The 15,644-nt window shown below is 38.9% G+C and overlaps 1 protein-coding gene across 13 annotated transcripts in view; it reads right to left on the bottom strand.

The window, feature by feature from the left end:
* Positions 1–15,644, bottom strand: part of TCF4 (transcription factor 4) — a 339,468-nt gene that overhangs the window by 160,293 nt on the left and 163,531 nt on the right. For all 13 annotated transcript variants that reach the window (XR_013977605.1, XM_080973481.1, XM_080973470.1 and 10 more), the window contains one exon: positions 6,846–6,910. Coding sequence is in view for 12 of the 13 variants with exons in the window: in XM_080973481.1 (XP_080829607.1) it covers positions 6,846–6,910 (65 nt within the window). In the remaining variant the exon portion in view is untranslated. The remainder of the gene's footprint in view (positions 1–6,845; positions 6,911–15,644) is intronic.

The raw sequence follows: 15,644 nt of genomic DNA on the forward strand, positions 1-15,644 counted from the left end.
TTTAACCTCCATGTTTTACTTAAAAGCAACAAAATCCCTTACCTAATTCCTCAAATGTTAAATTAAACTGCAACTAATTTAAATATTTAATTAAACTGAGGTCAGCAAGTTCTTGTGAACTTCAACTCTACTGAAATGTGTCAGGTTTCTATCATTGGCTTCAATGGAATGTGAACTGCACCATAGTTAACTGTAACCCTTTCCTTTCCTTGGGCATATATATCCATAGATATCATTGAGAGATGATTCTTGCACTTCCCTTCAGTTTTAATGATCGAACTTCCCCAGTTCTTCAACATCTCTAAAGACAGTTAAGAATTTTCCATTAGTGGTTTCCTGGCCACAACGTCCATTGCAGTCCTGGTGTTCTCCTCTCACTAAGAAAGAGGAATTTCACAACAAGGGTGGGTGAAAAGAAGGTTGGAGCCATTGAGTCCTTTCTTTACCATCCTAACAGCTTTCCTTTCCCTTGTTCCCTTTAGCATCAGAATTTGTATGGGACTGTGAAGGTTTTCTACCAGAAATTGAAACTGCCTGCTCTTTTAGAGAATTGTAAGAAATGGATAGGATAACTAAAGTTTTTTACGTCAGAAAAGCTTGGTGTAATTTGGAAATTTTCCTAACTAACGGCACAATCTGAACCACGTCTACTAGAAGTAAGCCCTGTTAAATTCAATGAAGCTTACTGCTAGGTAAGTGTATTTATGATTTCAGCCTTAACCATTAAGAGTAAGATAACTTTCTGAATCTCAGCCGATCTCTTTTTGACCTACCTTTTCCTAAACGGCCAGGGGTGGGGAATGTGGCACTCTCAGCGCCATTAAGACCCGTCAACTGAATTTAAGACACTTGTAAAGGCTTTCATTTTTTAAATTTTGCAAATAACGAAGTTAATACAGTAAACAACCAAAATATGTATATACGGTAACTATTATAAGAATCAATTTGCAGTTTAACTGGTAGTATCTGAATATTTAACTAAAACACCGAACGATGCATTTTTAACACCAAGTGGATCATATTTATAAATGTTCCTCTGTGATAAATATTCCGAATTGACTTATTGGGAAGCTTTGTTTTGATGCATGTAAAGTGAAATAATTGTTGTATTGCTAGTATTACATTGCAGTGATATTATAACTTCCATAATGATTACGTACTGTTATTGTAGACTGCTTATTTCCTGTGAATCATTTCAGTACAAAATTATTTACGGAAAATGCAGTATATAAACTGCCTATGGTAAAATCTCCCTCAAAATAGAAAGCAGGCAACGAGTGTTTTCTATTTGCATAGGGTGTTTTTGTTGTTGTTGTTGTTTTACATAAAGTGTCATCAACCACCTATATTCTGAAGTATTCTGAAGTAGCATACTGCATTTCTATAGCCTTATTAGGATTAATTTCTGCTCCACGTTCAGCCTCATTCCCAGTATACAAGAGGTGGTGGGCTCTCCCTTGAATTTTTTTAAGCAGAGGTTGGACGGCCATCTGCCATGCATGATCTAGTTGAGATTCCTGTATTGCAGGGGGGTTGGACTAGATGACTCTCAACTCTACGATTTCATGATTCTACAGGTAGTTATTGCTTGACTGTTGGTGATGCGTTCTGAACAAAATTGAAGGCAAAACACTGAGAAAGCTCAGTGGTGGTACACAATGGAAGGAAAAGGTGTACTACTTGACCCCTGCTGTTGAGTGGTGACTAAGAGCGAGAGGCACTGATATGCATACTGCCAAGGCCACTGCATGAGTGCAAGATGCCTGTGCAGTAGCTTGCAGTGACCAGCACAAACCATTGATGTAATCAGCTTATGTCATCCCTGCTCATCCAGTGCCACCTGCTACTATCAACACAAACCATTGAGTGGTGAGCTTGTCCATGTACCACAAATAAGGGAACATCTCATATTGCTTAAAGCATGGTGCTTCCTAGTTTGTATGCCATGGGGGAAAGAGGTGCAATAAATATTGATGCATTGACGTCGTGGTCTCTCAGCAAGAAGAGTTTATTTGCTTGCAATGGTTTTAGTGACTCGCTCACAAAAAGTAGAAAAAGAGAACGTAAGAAGCTGGTTTTTGTTTTGGGATTTTTATTTCATTTTGTTTGTTTTTTGCTGTAAGCATCTGGTAATATTTGTTTGGGCACTCAGATCTACAAATAAAGGGTCAGGCTTCTTAGCTCTAATAAGAGTAATTTCCATTCACCTTTCAGGTCCTGTGGAATTTTTCCATTTATGAGCCTCCTTTAATCTCTGCTTGGACATTTTGCAACAAATCGAAGATGGCAGGCAGCCTCTTGCTCTGCAAAAATAGTGATTTCTTTACTATATTTTGCTATAATGAAGTTTTGCTGTATTTTAGAAACAGGATGTTAAAATAAATATATTGATAGTTCCTGCACGGTCCATGAACTTTCTGCTTCCCCTAAACATTTCACCTGGTAGACAGGTTGTCAATGAATGGTTCAAAAATATTAAATAATTTATGACAGACTCCTACACATGGAGGTACGTGGCTTTAGGGTTACAACATTAGTACCTTTCCTCCAGAAGATTGATGATAAAAACTATTTATTGGCTAACAGTAAATATTTTGAGTACTGAATATTTTCTAAGCGTAATGCAAAGCTCCAGTGCTAACCATTAAGGCCATATATGGTTCACAAGAACTTGCCCGCATATTGAGGTCATCTTCTGAGGTCCTTCTCTAGGCAGCCCCACCTTCAGAAGTTCAGTGGATGGTGCCCCAAGAAAGGGCCTTTTCAGTTGTGGTGAACGACCAAGTAACATCCTCCCTGGGCATAAAGGTCTAAATAAACAGAGAGTTAGGGAATTTGCTATCATGTGATGGTGGATGGCACAAATACCTTTGAGAGGGGATTATACATTCATGGAGGACAGATGGAGCATCAGTCACAGTAGCGAAATGAAACCCCCATTTCAGGAGTGGAGCACTTGAGGGACGAACAATGGGATAATGACTTCATGCCCTGCCTGTGGTCCTCTGGCAGGCAGTTGACTGTATATTCGGCATGTTTATATTTTATTATCAGGTGGACTTTATTTTTATTGATGATTATAAGATACTTTGTAGAGGAAGTATCTCAAACATGGGGCATATAATAATAAATAAAATAAATGCGGATGGAAACAAATTTCCTTTTGCCTGGTCCAGCAGGACTCATCTTATGTTCTTAACGTATGAAACATCTCTTTCTTCTTATAGTTCAAAAATAAACATTATTTTATTGATGTGTAGAACTGCATAACCACATTTTGGGTAAAGTTTTATAGGCCTTTTGTAACCCGCTAAAAATACATCAGCACTTGGATCTGGCCCTAGTCACCCTAAGCTAACCACTTTCAAGCATGACCAAAAGAACTTTATTTATTTATGAACTTATACGCTGCTTTTCAAAGCAAAACATAAAAATAAAAAAGCCTTCAGAAAGCTTCTTACAATATTCAGCTAGCAGTAAATACAAAAAACAAAAAACAAACAGTTGAATATTGCAAACTATACAATAATGTAAATTCATTTTATTTTATTTTATTTTTACAAAACACCAATTAATTCTTATCAGCGAAAAGGCTTGTCTTTCTGGGAAGGTATGTAGAAACAAAACAAGTGTCCAGCGTACGACAAAAAGTACAGATCGCTGTTACCTATCTAATTTCAAGGGGAAGCAGATTCCAAAATGCAAGGGACACTATGCAAAAGGCTCGAGTCTTAACAGTCATGGGGCAAGTCTCCAGCTTATGTGGAACCCCAAAGGCCCCAGTTGATCATTATCACTGGGGCTGAGATTTAGGGGATAAGGTGATCCCTCAGAAACCCTGATCTCAAGTTATTTAGTGCTTCGTATGATAACATCAAAACCTTGAACTTTCAATTCCTATGTTTTTTTTCTGCCCATCTTCTTTGTTGGGATCAGTCATTTACCACCATGACCGTTGACCGAGCTTGACCTTGCTATTTTACTTGGCTAAGAGCTTGTTTTCTGTGTTTCATAGCAGGTAATCACTATTCTTGGATTATTGTTCTTCACCCACCTCCCCTGGCCTTTTTCCAGGAATGTTTGAATCTGTGTTCCTTTCAAATGTAAATCGGCATTGTCAAAAAATGTCCAGCCACTTCCTTATTTTGAGGACAATCAGAACTAAGTAGGTGCACTCAAGCATCTGTTTCAAGGATTAGGGTTGCCTGCAACTGGACTTTACACAACTGTACACAAGAACGTTAAGTAACAGTACCATCATGGAAAAGTTATGAATAACATGGCTGTTAGATATGGACATCATCGGTTTCCACTGATTTATAGAGCAATTTCTTAAGATGAAGACAGAATTAGTCAGCTGAGTATTTATTTATTTATTACAAGAGAAGAAGTTGTGTATTGGTCTGTGAGAAATTACAGGACTTTCAGTGGTCAGCTAAAAGGTTATTATAATTGGGGGGGAATAAAAAAAGGGTTGGTGAGCAGAGATGGATGATCATTGGATGATCAATTTTCCATTTCCATTGCAGGGGGGAGCAAAGAGCTATGGGGTGATTAAAGGAGATGGCAGAGACAGAGGGGGGGAGGGTAAAATGGGGAGAAAAAACAATGCTTTATTCAAATTCACAAGGCAACAATAAGGAAACAAGGCAGCAAATTTGAGACAAACCTACTTTCTATAGGTAGGTGTATTTCATTCACAGGATGACTTACTTTTGCTGAGCATTACGCGTAGGCATTTATTGTTAGACAGATTTGCAACAGCATCATATATCTGGACACAAAGAAACTGTAACACAGCTAAATAAACATGCAGGATCAGTGACGGTACTGATGGTGGCACTACAGCAAACTCTAACCTATAATGAGCATGGAATAATTTTAAATAAGTAAAGTATTCGCCAGAGCCTTGAAATGAATCAAAGGACTATTATAGGAATAGTCAGGAGGTTGAATGTGAAAAATGCACCCAGCGCAGCTTTCTTTCTACTTTTTTGCTTGAAACAAAAGGAAAAGCTATTTTCTTTTTCCACGAAGTATCTAAAGTCTCAGGCAGCTTGAATGACAATTTCACAGCTTAAGGGGACTTTGCTCTAACTAAAGTCGGCAGGGAAATCTTGTTGCTTATAATAAGGAACCAGTATAAATTATTATTAGCTACAGAAACACACACAAAGCTGTCCAAAATCACATAAGACTACTTCCCCAGCCAACAAAGAGGGCCCCTCTGAAAATTGCAGTTTGTTCCACCACCACCTGCAAAAAAGGAAGCATGTGGTCAACCTCCTCCTCTCTCACTTAGAACAACCTCTGCCTTGACCCTCAGAAACCAGATACACAGGAACAGGCCTTCCACAGGAATTGAAAGCTTTACACTAGAGACACAGCACTAAGCTGTTCATTGCCTAAGCTATCTGCTCCTAGCACTTGCAGCTGCATTCCAAAGATGTTTCCGTTGCCCTGGAATGGCTGTAAATTTACTTTTCTGTGGAATTCCTCCCAGAAAAAAAGTGGGGTGAATTGCACTTGATAACACATGCAGCCCTTAAGTTCTTGTCCCAGCCACTCTCATGTCTCCTTTCCACAAATCTCTGGCTACAGATCTGGACAGAACTGATGGCTTATCTGAGTAGGCTGGAAAGTCCAAACTTGAAAAAGCTAACAGATGCAAGAAGGCAATGGAATGCCAGCTCTAAGGATACACTAATACGAAGTGTGTGTACTTTCCAAGGCAAGATCCTATTTAATTACTTGAATTGTTTATATTTTTCTATGCTTAATTAAACAGAGTAGCAACCCGCAGCCTCAAAATCCCACATTGTTCCCCCCATATCACTAAGGGACTTGACCATATTAAAAGGATAAAAAGGGTGAGGGAACACATACTCCCTTCAACAAGAGAAATAGCATACTTCTTTTGGCTAGCTGAGTTAAAACTCTGTAAAGTTTGGATATTAAAAAGAGGGTATTAATCCCTCTCTGTAGTTTTCAAAATTGAGCAACTACTGCTCCACGAAGAAAGAAAGAAAGAAAGAAAGAAAGAAAGAAAGAAAGAAAGAAAGAAAGAAAAGGTTCGGAGAGAGAAAAATGAATGGTAAAATTATATTGCAGCATCTTTTTTTATCACTTGGCTTGAAAGGAGCTTAAACGTTTGGCTATTGATAGCAATTTTAGACTAAGGCGCTCTCTGGAGAGTCAGAAGTATGCAAATGTGGAGTGTTCAGAGGCACAAACACACACATGCTATACCTTTGTATTACATTGGCATTTTATTATTTAATTAAACTACTCTTATTTTTCTAGCTCGCACATGCTTCCCTTGAGACGGTTTTGCTGTTAGCCTGCTGGCCTTGACTTCCAGCCAAAAACAATTCAGAAACAAAAAGGGACAACAAATCATATTTTCTCAGACATTTTTATCCTTCAATACAACCCTGTTTTCACACAACATCATACAGACTCTATGAAAACTGTAATTTATTGCAATAGCCATCCAAAGCAAGGGTCTTACACATCCTCCGTGGGTGCTCTCCCTTTACAATTCCTTAAGTTGTGCCATTAGTCAGGAATTGTCATGTTGAAAACGGTACGGAAGGAGGTTGATCAATACTCTACCAACATGATACTAGGATATTGAACAAGTTACTAATTGAAATCCACAGACAATCAGAAGGAACTAGAAAAATGTCTTAACATCTACAATTTCAAACACAAATTAAATTTTGTTAAAGACCCCTTTGCAAACCATCTGGCGTCCTCAAGACTGAGACTGCATAATCCACAAAAATCATGTTTGGGATAAATCGTAAGACCGTACATTTTCCCATATCATGGCTGGCTCTTACCTGGTGGCAACCCTGTAGGTTTGAGTCTCGCCCATATGATGAATAGGAGCCCCTTTCTGATTTACCTGTTTTTTTAAAAAACAACAACAGAGAAAGTAGTGTTAGCTGACATATGCATTTCTATAAATAATATACTGCATAATTATTTTATCTATATAGCAGACTATTTCTTGGGTTGCACTGTCTATCCCTTTTCTTCAGGTTCAACTTCTATAATCCTGGAACAGAACAAAATCACTGCATATTATGCATTTTCATTTCAGAGCTACAATCCACCCTCCATAGAAAATACTCCATTTGCCCAAACTTGAAGTCTTATTACATGGGGAAGAGTTCCTACTCATTAAAAGCCTTCATCACAGAGTTCAGTCTGGGGGCTACTTCACATTCCATTGTATGGGACACGGGGTTGGGGCGGGGCATTGACTGGTGGTGTGGGTGAAAGAGTAAGCTTTACAGGGCTATAGCAAAGATACGATTTGGAAGGAAGCTTCATGGTTGCTTTAAACTAAAAAGCAAAAATAAATAAATAAGGGCAGTCCATCATGGACTGCTCATAGTCTTATCTAGTTTGGCCTCTGGTGCCCTTCATAACGACATAACTAGATAGGCCTACTGACACACTGTTCTTGCGCAACTGCCATTCATTTCCACAGGACTAGTGAAAAAGAAGTTCTTGGGGGACTGTGTTGTAAGTCACCTTCAAGATTTGGTATGATGAAAAAAAGAAAATAAATGCCCTGTTCTCATTCCAAATGTCACTCATGTTTCCTAAAGCCCTGAAACAGGATCAGCAACCTCTCTCAAGAAGCAAACAACTCTTCTTTCCTCTTCCTTTTCACCCCATCCCTAAAACCTGAGTAAATTTCTTTTTACGTACACAGCAGGAAGGTTACCGTGTCATGACCTGACCATAATAATTCTCACTGATTACACTGCAGTCACCAGTGAGGTCAGAGGTAATCAATCAGAAGCTCTCCAGATGGTGAATTTAGCAAAGAAACCTTTCAGAAGTCTGATTCTTCTCACTCTTTCTCAGTGTAATTCCCTAGCGAATGACCTGAGCTCGGCAGTTACACTCAGGAAAGAAAAATTTGGATCAAAAAATGTCGCTTCCTACCAGCGTTTCAGCTGCCTCAGAACTGCAAAGGATTTGAACAGAGTGCTGGGTTTCTGTGCCAGCTCTAAGTACCTAATTTGATTCCCTTTTATGCTCCTTTGATTTCCTTTAGAACACTAACTGCACATGACATAGTCAAAAATAGTTCTTGCTACTTCAGTAAGAAAAGACTTTCCAAATGTAAAGGTGAACATTAAAAAACTTGGGGAGGGTAGGGGGGTGATTTGACTGGTGAAAAACATGAAACCCTAATAGCCCTGTTCCACGAGGGAAACAAAGAACAATATGGGTGCTGATATCAAAGAGATGGCATGAAAACCACCAAGTGATTAAGACTACTATAGCGAGGAAGTTGCAGATTAAGATAAAGTGGGCAAGGGCATATCTGCAATTATGGGGATCATACAAGATCACCAGAGATAAGATTAAATGGCTTAGTACAGCAAGAACCACATATAACACAATGTGATTGGATATCAACTACATTTGATTCATGTACGATTTACCAACGGGTGGTCAACAATAATGACACTTGGGTGTACAGATCTAATGTAATGCAGAGTTCAGGTTGTTTTCCCAATCAAGCATATAATAAATCGCAATAACTGACTATACGTAGTACAGTACATTACCCCTGCAAATGAATCATTTAATTACTATCACTATCGAAGACATGTCCTTTGCACAAGTGCCTGTGGTTTAAAGAATTTTATTTGATAATGTAATACGCATTCTGAATTTCACAAAATCATAAGCAATGAAAAAGAAAATGCTTACTTTTTTGCACTTAAAATATTGAATAAAGTACATTAAGAATCTGCTACTTCATTTCCCAGAGACAGTGTTGAATGCATGTCGAAAAATCTAGTCTTCACTTAATTAAATACATGTAAGGCACTATTTAATATTTGCTGAATATAGCTAGGCTTCAATAAAAACAGTGCCTAAGTTATGTGACTTTATGGTATAAAATAAAGTCACATTGACAAATTGTGGTTGTGCTTATTCTACAAGCTCTTAAAATGGCATCTGCAGATGTTAACATGCTCATATGAAATTATTTGTATTCAGTTACTCTGTTTAGAAATACAGGGCACACTCGCGGGGGGGGGGGAGCTCTCGTATTGGAAAGGAATAGGAGTTACATGAACACGCAACTGTGCTCCCATTTAGTCTGCCACTTTCAATGGAGCATTTACAGCAGAATATCTCCATAGACTGAACTCATTATACGGCCAGAAAAAGTAAGATCTTGTAACGTGTTCTTGAATCATCTGTGCCTTGGCAGAAAACAGAACCAACACTACAGAATGAATTTGTCTACAGACCAAGAAAGCAATATTTCTTAAACTGAGTTTATGACTTAAGTCAGTACCATGTGCAATTAATACAAAGGATAGTAGTAATATAACAGTAGCAATGACCAATTCAAATACTGAGTTAACAAGACACAAAACAGGGAGCAAGGTGGACAGGGGTCTTTGAAAGGAATAGGTGCAGTGTAGCTTTTACTCAGCATTGCACCTGTAAGGAGAACTTCATTACTAGGTGAATCTACTAGGTGAACTGAAGCAATAAAATTTAACGTTGGGGTGAGGGGCAGAGGAATAAAGCCAACAATCGCAACCTTATTGTACAAAGAGCCCAGCAAACATTTCTATTTGCTGCATGTGAATACCTGTCCGCCTCCTTACTATCAGATCAGTCACAGGCTGCCTTGTTTTAATTTCAGTTGTTAAAAAATATTTATCCAGATACAAAAATAAACGCACTGCAAATTACAAGTTGTCAGGGTTAAAAATCTACTTCTATTTGTGTGGGGGAGGATAAGAGAACAGCACAGACATGAATCATTCTCAGTAATTTGAGTGTTTCCATGACATCAATGGGCACTCGTCCAGGACTCTGTCGAAGTCTGTGAGGTACCAAAGAGACATAGCAACCAGCAGGAGATTGACTTTTTTTTTAGGATTATGCTCCTTGTAAAGATTTCATCTGTAGCATCCACTTTTACCACCAAATAGATAGCTTTGGAGATCATGAGTGAACACATTTCATTCTAATAGTGTAAGCCTTTAACTTTCATTGCATCTTTATTTTTGCTCTCAAATCCAACCAGATTCCTCCCAGTTAAGAACAAAATAATCAAAATTTACAAGAAACCCTTTGGAGATGAGTGTGTGCTTGGGTATCTGTGTGTTTCTGTGTTTGTATATATTCACTATCAATTGTCATTATGGAACGAACAGACTTTTTTTGTAAATGACATTTCGTTTTGTGGAAGGGGAAAAAATCATTTGTAAAAAAAAAAAAAAACCCTGTCCATTTAAAATTAGCTGCACTCTTTTATGTTGATTTTCTGCTTAAAATTCACTGGCACATTTGTTTCAGATAATAAAATTTGAAAGAGTGTTGATAATATGCTAGAGTAGGCTCTTTAAGTAACTATTTGTGTGCATGGTTTTTTGTTTTTTTAAAGAAAGATCAACCAGAATTTCTATGCTTACTTTACAATATTGCAACATTCTCAGGTGCTGCTGAAACCCAGCAATCCAGGATGTCTATTTCTTAACTGGGGTGGTACAAACGATTGTTTATTTTTAAATGGATGGGGGGGGGGATCTGTTTTAAAAAGAAAGAATCTACAGCAATGTAGAAACTCGACGCATTCACTGCGGAATTTTCGACTCAACCCTCCTGTACTAGAATGCGGCAGTCGCTGCGGATATTTTTTGGCACGAAGACAATGGTGGAAGTGCCAAGCCCCATGGCTACAACTACTCAAAAGAGGCATAAGGGTAGCATTAATCGCTCAAGTCTTTTACTGCACGGAGTACTGCTGTCCATCTTTTTTAATAAAATATATATATATAATGTACTCGTTAATATATATATTTTTGTATGAACTGGGGAGGGTAGAGTATTGAAATTTCAGCCAATAACAAATCTTGTCAAATATCTGATTAATTTGTTTTTTTTACCCTTCCCTTTGACCAAAGAAGACCAATACCATGTCAATTGCTAACACAAAAGATCTATTTTTACATGATAATCAAAACCAGGGTTTCGAACGAGAGGCTGACTCGCAGCAATAACACATATATTTTGCAAGTAGTGGTCTTCAGGGTAGGAAATATATTATCAATAATACTAATGCCTTTTAAAATAAATAAATACACTCCAGTCAAAATACATATAAAGAGAAGCAGGCTTTGAACTGCCAAGGCTCTTCTCCAAGGCATAATCCACACCCGTGCACCCAATAAACACCCGAAAAATAAAAAGGAAGCCTCTCTAAAATGAACTCAATTGACTGCTTACTATGCATTTGCAAGCATTTGAGATGTACTGTAATAAAGAGCAAGAGAGTCAGAGAAAAAGAGAAGCAGTATAGGATTTCCAATCAGTCAATGAAGAAGCCAGTTGCCTCTCCATGGTGTGCTTTGAAAAATTAATCGAATTAAGTAGAAAATTTAAGCAACTTGCAAAGAATAAATGCAAGTCATCTAACTCTCACACATAACATTTTTCTTTTGCTCTGAAAGATAGGGCACCTTGTTTTTAGTCTGCCATGGAAAATAATGAGGCACAGGGCAACTCCTTTCTGTCTGCTGAGGGAACTGGAGGAGCAGCTATTGTTGTGAGGGATTTTGCTTCAGTGTTCATGTTGATCTTGCATCTTAAAATTCTCAGAGACTTGGGCTCAAGCTGCAGAATCCAGATACAATTGCAAATGATCCCAGATGTAGAGTTTTCAGCTACAGTTTGGCTTTAGATGAAACCATGATGGTCAACAAACTTCTGATGTGCTTGGATTGCGAACTTCTCAGCTGGGGAACTGCTTCTGTCTGGGCCCAAGCTCCTATTTTTACTGCAAGACATTGCCTTTCCCCACTGAGTTCCACTATAAATAAAAATCACCAGGAACTGAAAAATGAAAATCCATCGAAGTAGAACAGAGAATTGGGGAGGTTTTTCCCCCTTTCCTTTTTCCTTTTTTGCTTAACTTCAGCGTCTCTCATAGACTTGAGTAGCTATGGTGGTGTACATGGGCGGCTCGTGCTTGGAAAGTGAGACAATCTTGTCCTGGCTGGCAATCCCATTTTAAAAAGCAACTACCAATTACAGGGTTCCAATTAAAATAAGTGTGTAGATATGCAGCTGGCTACATGATGGCCCAAGTGCCTTTAAAAAACCGCTTAGCTGAATTATTTCCATACTTTTTTCTATCGCACATCATATAGACAAAAAAGGTACATACTCCCCCCCCCCCGCCCTTTAGTACACATTGCACTTTGGGGTTTTTTCCACATCAATCAGTCAGCACAATATTGCATGAGCAGGCTCGCCCTCTCTTAGTGCCCACCCCCACAATTGCAGAAACCTCCCAGAACTGCTCTAAAGGACCCTCCAGAGAGGATTATTAAATGTTCAACTCTAAAAACTTATTCACCAGCATGTAGTTTGGTAGGTATTGCTCACATCTCAAGGGAGGCTAACTGTCCTTTTGGACCACACAGCAATAATAGAGAAGTTGCCCAAAGCTTGGTATTTTACTGATACCAAATGCAGCTGGCTGTCAAAAGAAATCCAGCACTGCAGAGAGCCACAGGAATTGTTTGATACAGAACTTAATTTCAGTCCAACGCTGGCTTGATTCAGACATCACCAAAGTCTGATTTCCAAACCATGGTTTTAAGAAATAGGAATCTGCAGCAGATTCACATGGTGCCCCTCTGCTCTTGCATGAAGATTCCCTACTCTGTTTCCTTATTTGTTCTAACCAAAGCTCATCATTACATCTCAATCAGCACACTCTGTTAGCCAGTGGTGGCTCACATAGGAGGTGGAGGCAGTGAGATGCAGTGTTGAGCTCACTGGGACACAAGCAGGCCAGCCACCTGCAGCCTAGAACTCCTCCATCCTTCCTGCTTCACTCCACAACATCCCCACAACACCACTGGGAGATTCTCTGTGCCTCCACTACCCTGCTGAGGAACCACCGCTATTAGCAGTAACCAGGACTTGTCTGAAAACCATGATCTGAAGTGGGATTTGGTTGCCTCTAACCATAGTTTACCCAATTCAGGCATCAGAGTGAATTATGGTTCATATTAAATACAAACTGGATGATGGAAACAGCACGCAAGAAGCTCCCAAATCTATGGTGCACTCATGATCTCCAATCCATTGTTTAGAGCAGGCATAGGCAAACTCAGCCCTGCAGATGTTTTGAGACTACAATTCCCATCATCCCTAACCACTGGTCCTGTTAGCTAGGGATGATAGGAGTTGTAGTCCCAAAACATCTGGAGGGCCGAGTTTGCCTATGCCTGGTTTAGAGATTAGGTTTTGTGACATCTGAATTGAACAATTGTATTAAGCATCCCAAGTCAACAGGATATTAGAATAACTTTAGAGGCGCTACAAGAATTGCAGGTGCTTCAGAGATATTGGGGGGGGGGGACACACTGAAGAATGCTGGTGTTTTCACAAAGTGAAAGTATATACTTTCAAAGTGTATACTTCACACAAAGTGAAAGTATACACAGTATATACAGTGACATGCAATAAAGATTGATTGTTTCTAAAGAGACATTGCAGTGCCAGTGCAACGTGCTATTACAACAGAAGATAGTACAGTTTTACAGAGCCACCATAAGACAAAGGAAATGAAAGCCTTAAAGCTGCACTTAACAGAAGGATGCTTCCAGGTGGGCAGTTTTTCAGGTGTCAAGCTGATTCAATGCACCTCACACCACGCGCAGGACTGTGCCAGTTCCTGTGTTGACCCTATTCGTTTAAAGAAGGGGTGGCTATTGTGTGGCCCTCCAGATGTCACTTAACTCCAAGTCCTATGAACCCCAGCCAACATGGCCAACAGTCAGGGACGATGGGCACTGTAGTTCAGCATCTGGAAGGCATCCAGGTTTAAACAGAGGCATTGCAAAATTGGCATGTGTGGAAAAAGTGAAAACTGTCCAAGAACATGCCATTGATTGGAGACTTATCCCCCGAGATGCTTTTGCCCCAGTTTCTACTTGGGTATTTTAGCATGCACACAAAACAGCCTTCAAAACAGATAGTACTTGGAGAAATCCTGAAGTTAAACCCAACACAGAACACTGTTGACCTAAGTGCATGTAACACAGTACTTGCTCACTATTTTGGTAGCTGGTTAATCCAAATTATTGCTTCTCAAGAGTCTACCCAGTTGTGGTTTATTCCTGCATAATCGATAGTCATTGTGTCATTGATAGTCATTGTGCTGCCACCGCTGCTGTTTTAAGATCAAATTGATACTGCAACATTAGCAAAGTTGTTAGTTTGCAAGTGGGAAGTGCTGTTTCACATTTTAATGAACATTGAAGGAAGGAAGGAAGGAAGGAAGGAAGGAAGGAAGGAAGGAAGGAAAGAGAGAGAAAGAAAGAAAGAAAGAAAGAAAGAAAGAAAGAAAGAAAGAAATTGAAGAAATGAAAAAGGACAACTTTAGTCACACAGAAGAAGCCCAGCTGAAGACTCAACCAGTAGAGTTCTGATAGTGGAGAAATAAAAGCAAATATACTGTATTTTGCTGTGTATAAGACGCCCCATGTATAAGACAACCCCTATTTTTTTTAACCCCAAATTAAGAAATTAAATTGTTTAGCTTTTTGGGGGGGAGGGAGGTCACTTCCGCCAATCGCTCACCCGCTTGCCCACCACTGCCAATTGCTTGCCACAGCCACTGCCGATCGCACACCTTGCCGCACTGGTACTGGATGGAGTTGACCTCTCTTTAGGCTCAAGTTTACATCTCGGGATGGGGTGTTCTCCTTGACTCACCTATCTGTGGCAGTAGCAATGGCTAGCAATGTCTTAATCAGTTTAATCACATATATCATCTGCAACAGCAGACCTTGCCTAACTTACTAATGGTGTGGACAAGAGACAGGACCTTTTCCATTGTGGCCCCTTATCTGTGGAACTCTCTGTCATGAGAGCCTTTGGGAGGGGGGGGCTTCTTCCCTGTTTTCTTTTCTTAAAAGTCTTTAATCTATTCTGCCTTTGAACAAAATGGTAAAATGGACTTTAAATTGCTACCGTTCAATGTCTGATTTATTTATTTACAAAAAAAGTGATACTATTAACTTGCTTTTCTGAAGAGTTTTATGCTGTTGTTTCAGTCTTAATGTATAAGATAATATTTATTTAAAAACTTTTATGAACTGCTTAATATTTTAAAAACCCCAAGTGGTCTACAGTCTAAAAACAAACGTTGAAACTGAAACACAACTTAAAACCAGCAAAACAGCAGTATAAAAACACACAAAAGCATATGGAGCAGAAATTCAGAAGACTCAAACATGTAAAACAGGATCCAGTCTTTTGGGTCAATGAAAGTCTGAGCAAATCAGTGTTACTTAAAAATGATTTAATATGAATATAAGCCACCCTGGAAAAACTTTGTGCTCTGAAATGTGGCACAGAATTTTTACAAAAAAAAATTAATTACTTCCTGGACACTATTTCCCCACATCTAATACAATGATAACAGTAAGACACCCCCACCTAAAAACACCCCCCTCTCTTAGCCAGTTTATAATCTTAATATCTGATACTAATGCATAAGGACTACATAATGCAATGTATAGTATTTTTCATGTCTTTTTTAAAAGTTAGTACCAATAAATATTTGT

Source organism: Podarcis pityusensis (genome assembly GCF_964106645.2).
Source record: "Podarcis pityusensis genome assembly, chromosome: 11".
NCBI classification, from domain to species: domain Eukaryota; kingdom Metazoa; phylum Chordata; class Lepidosauria; order Squamata; family Lacertidae; genus Podarcis; species Podarcis pityusensis.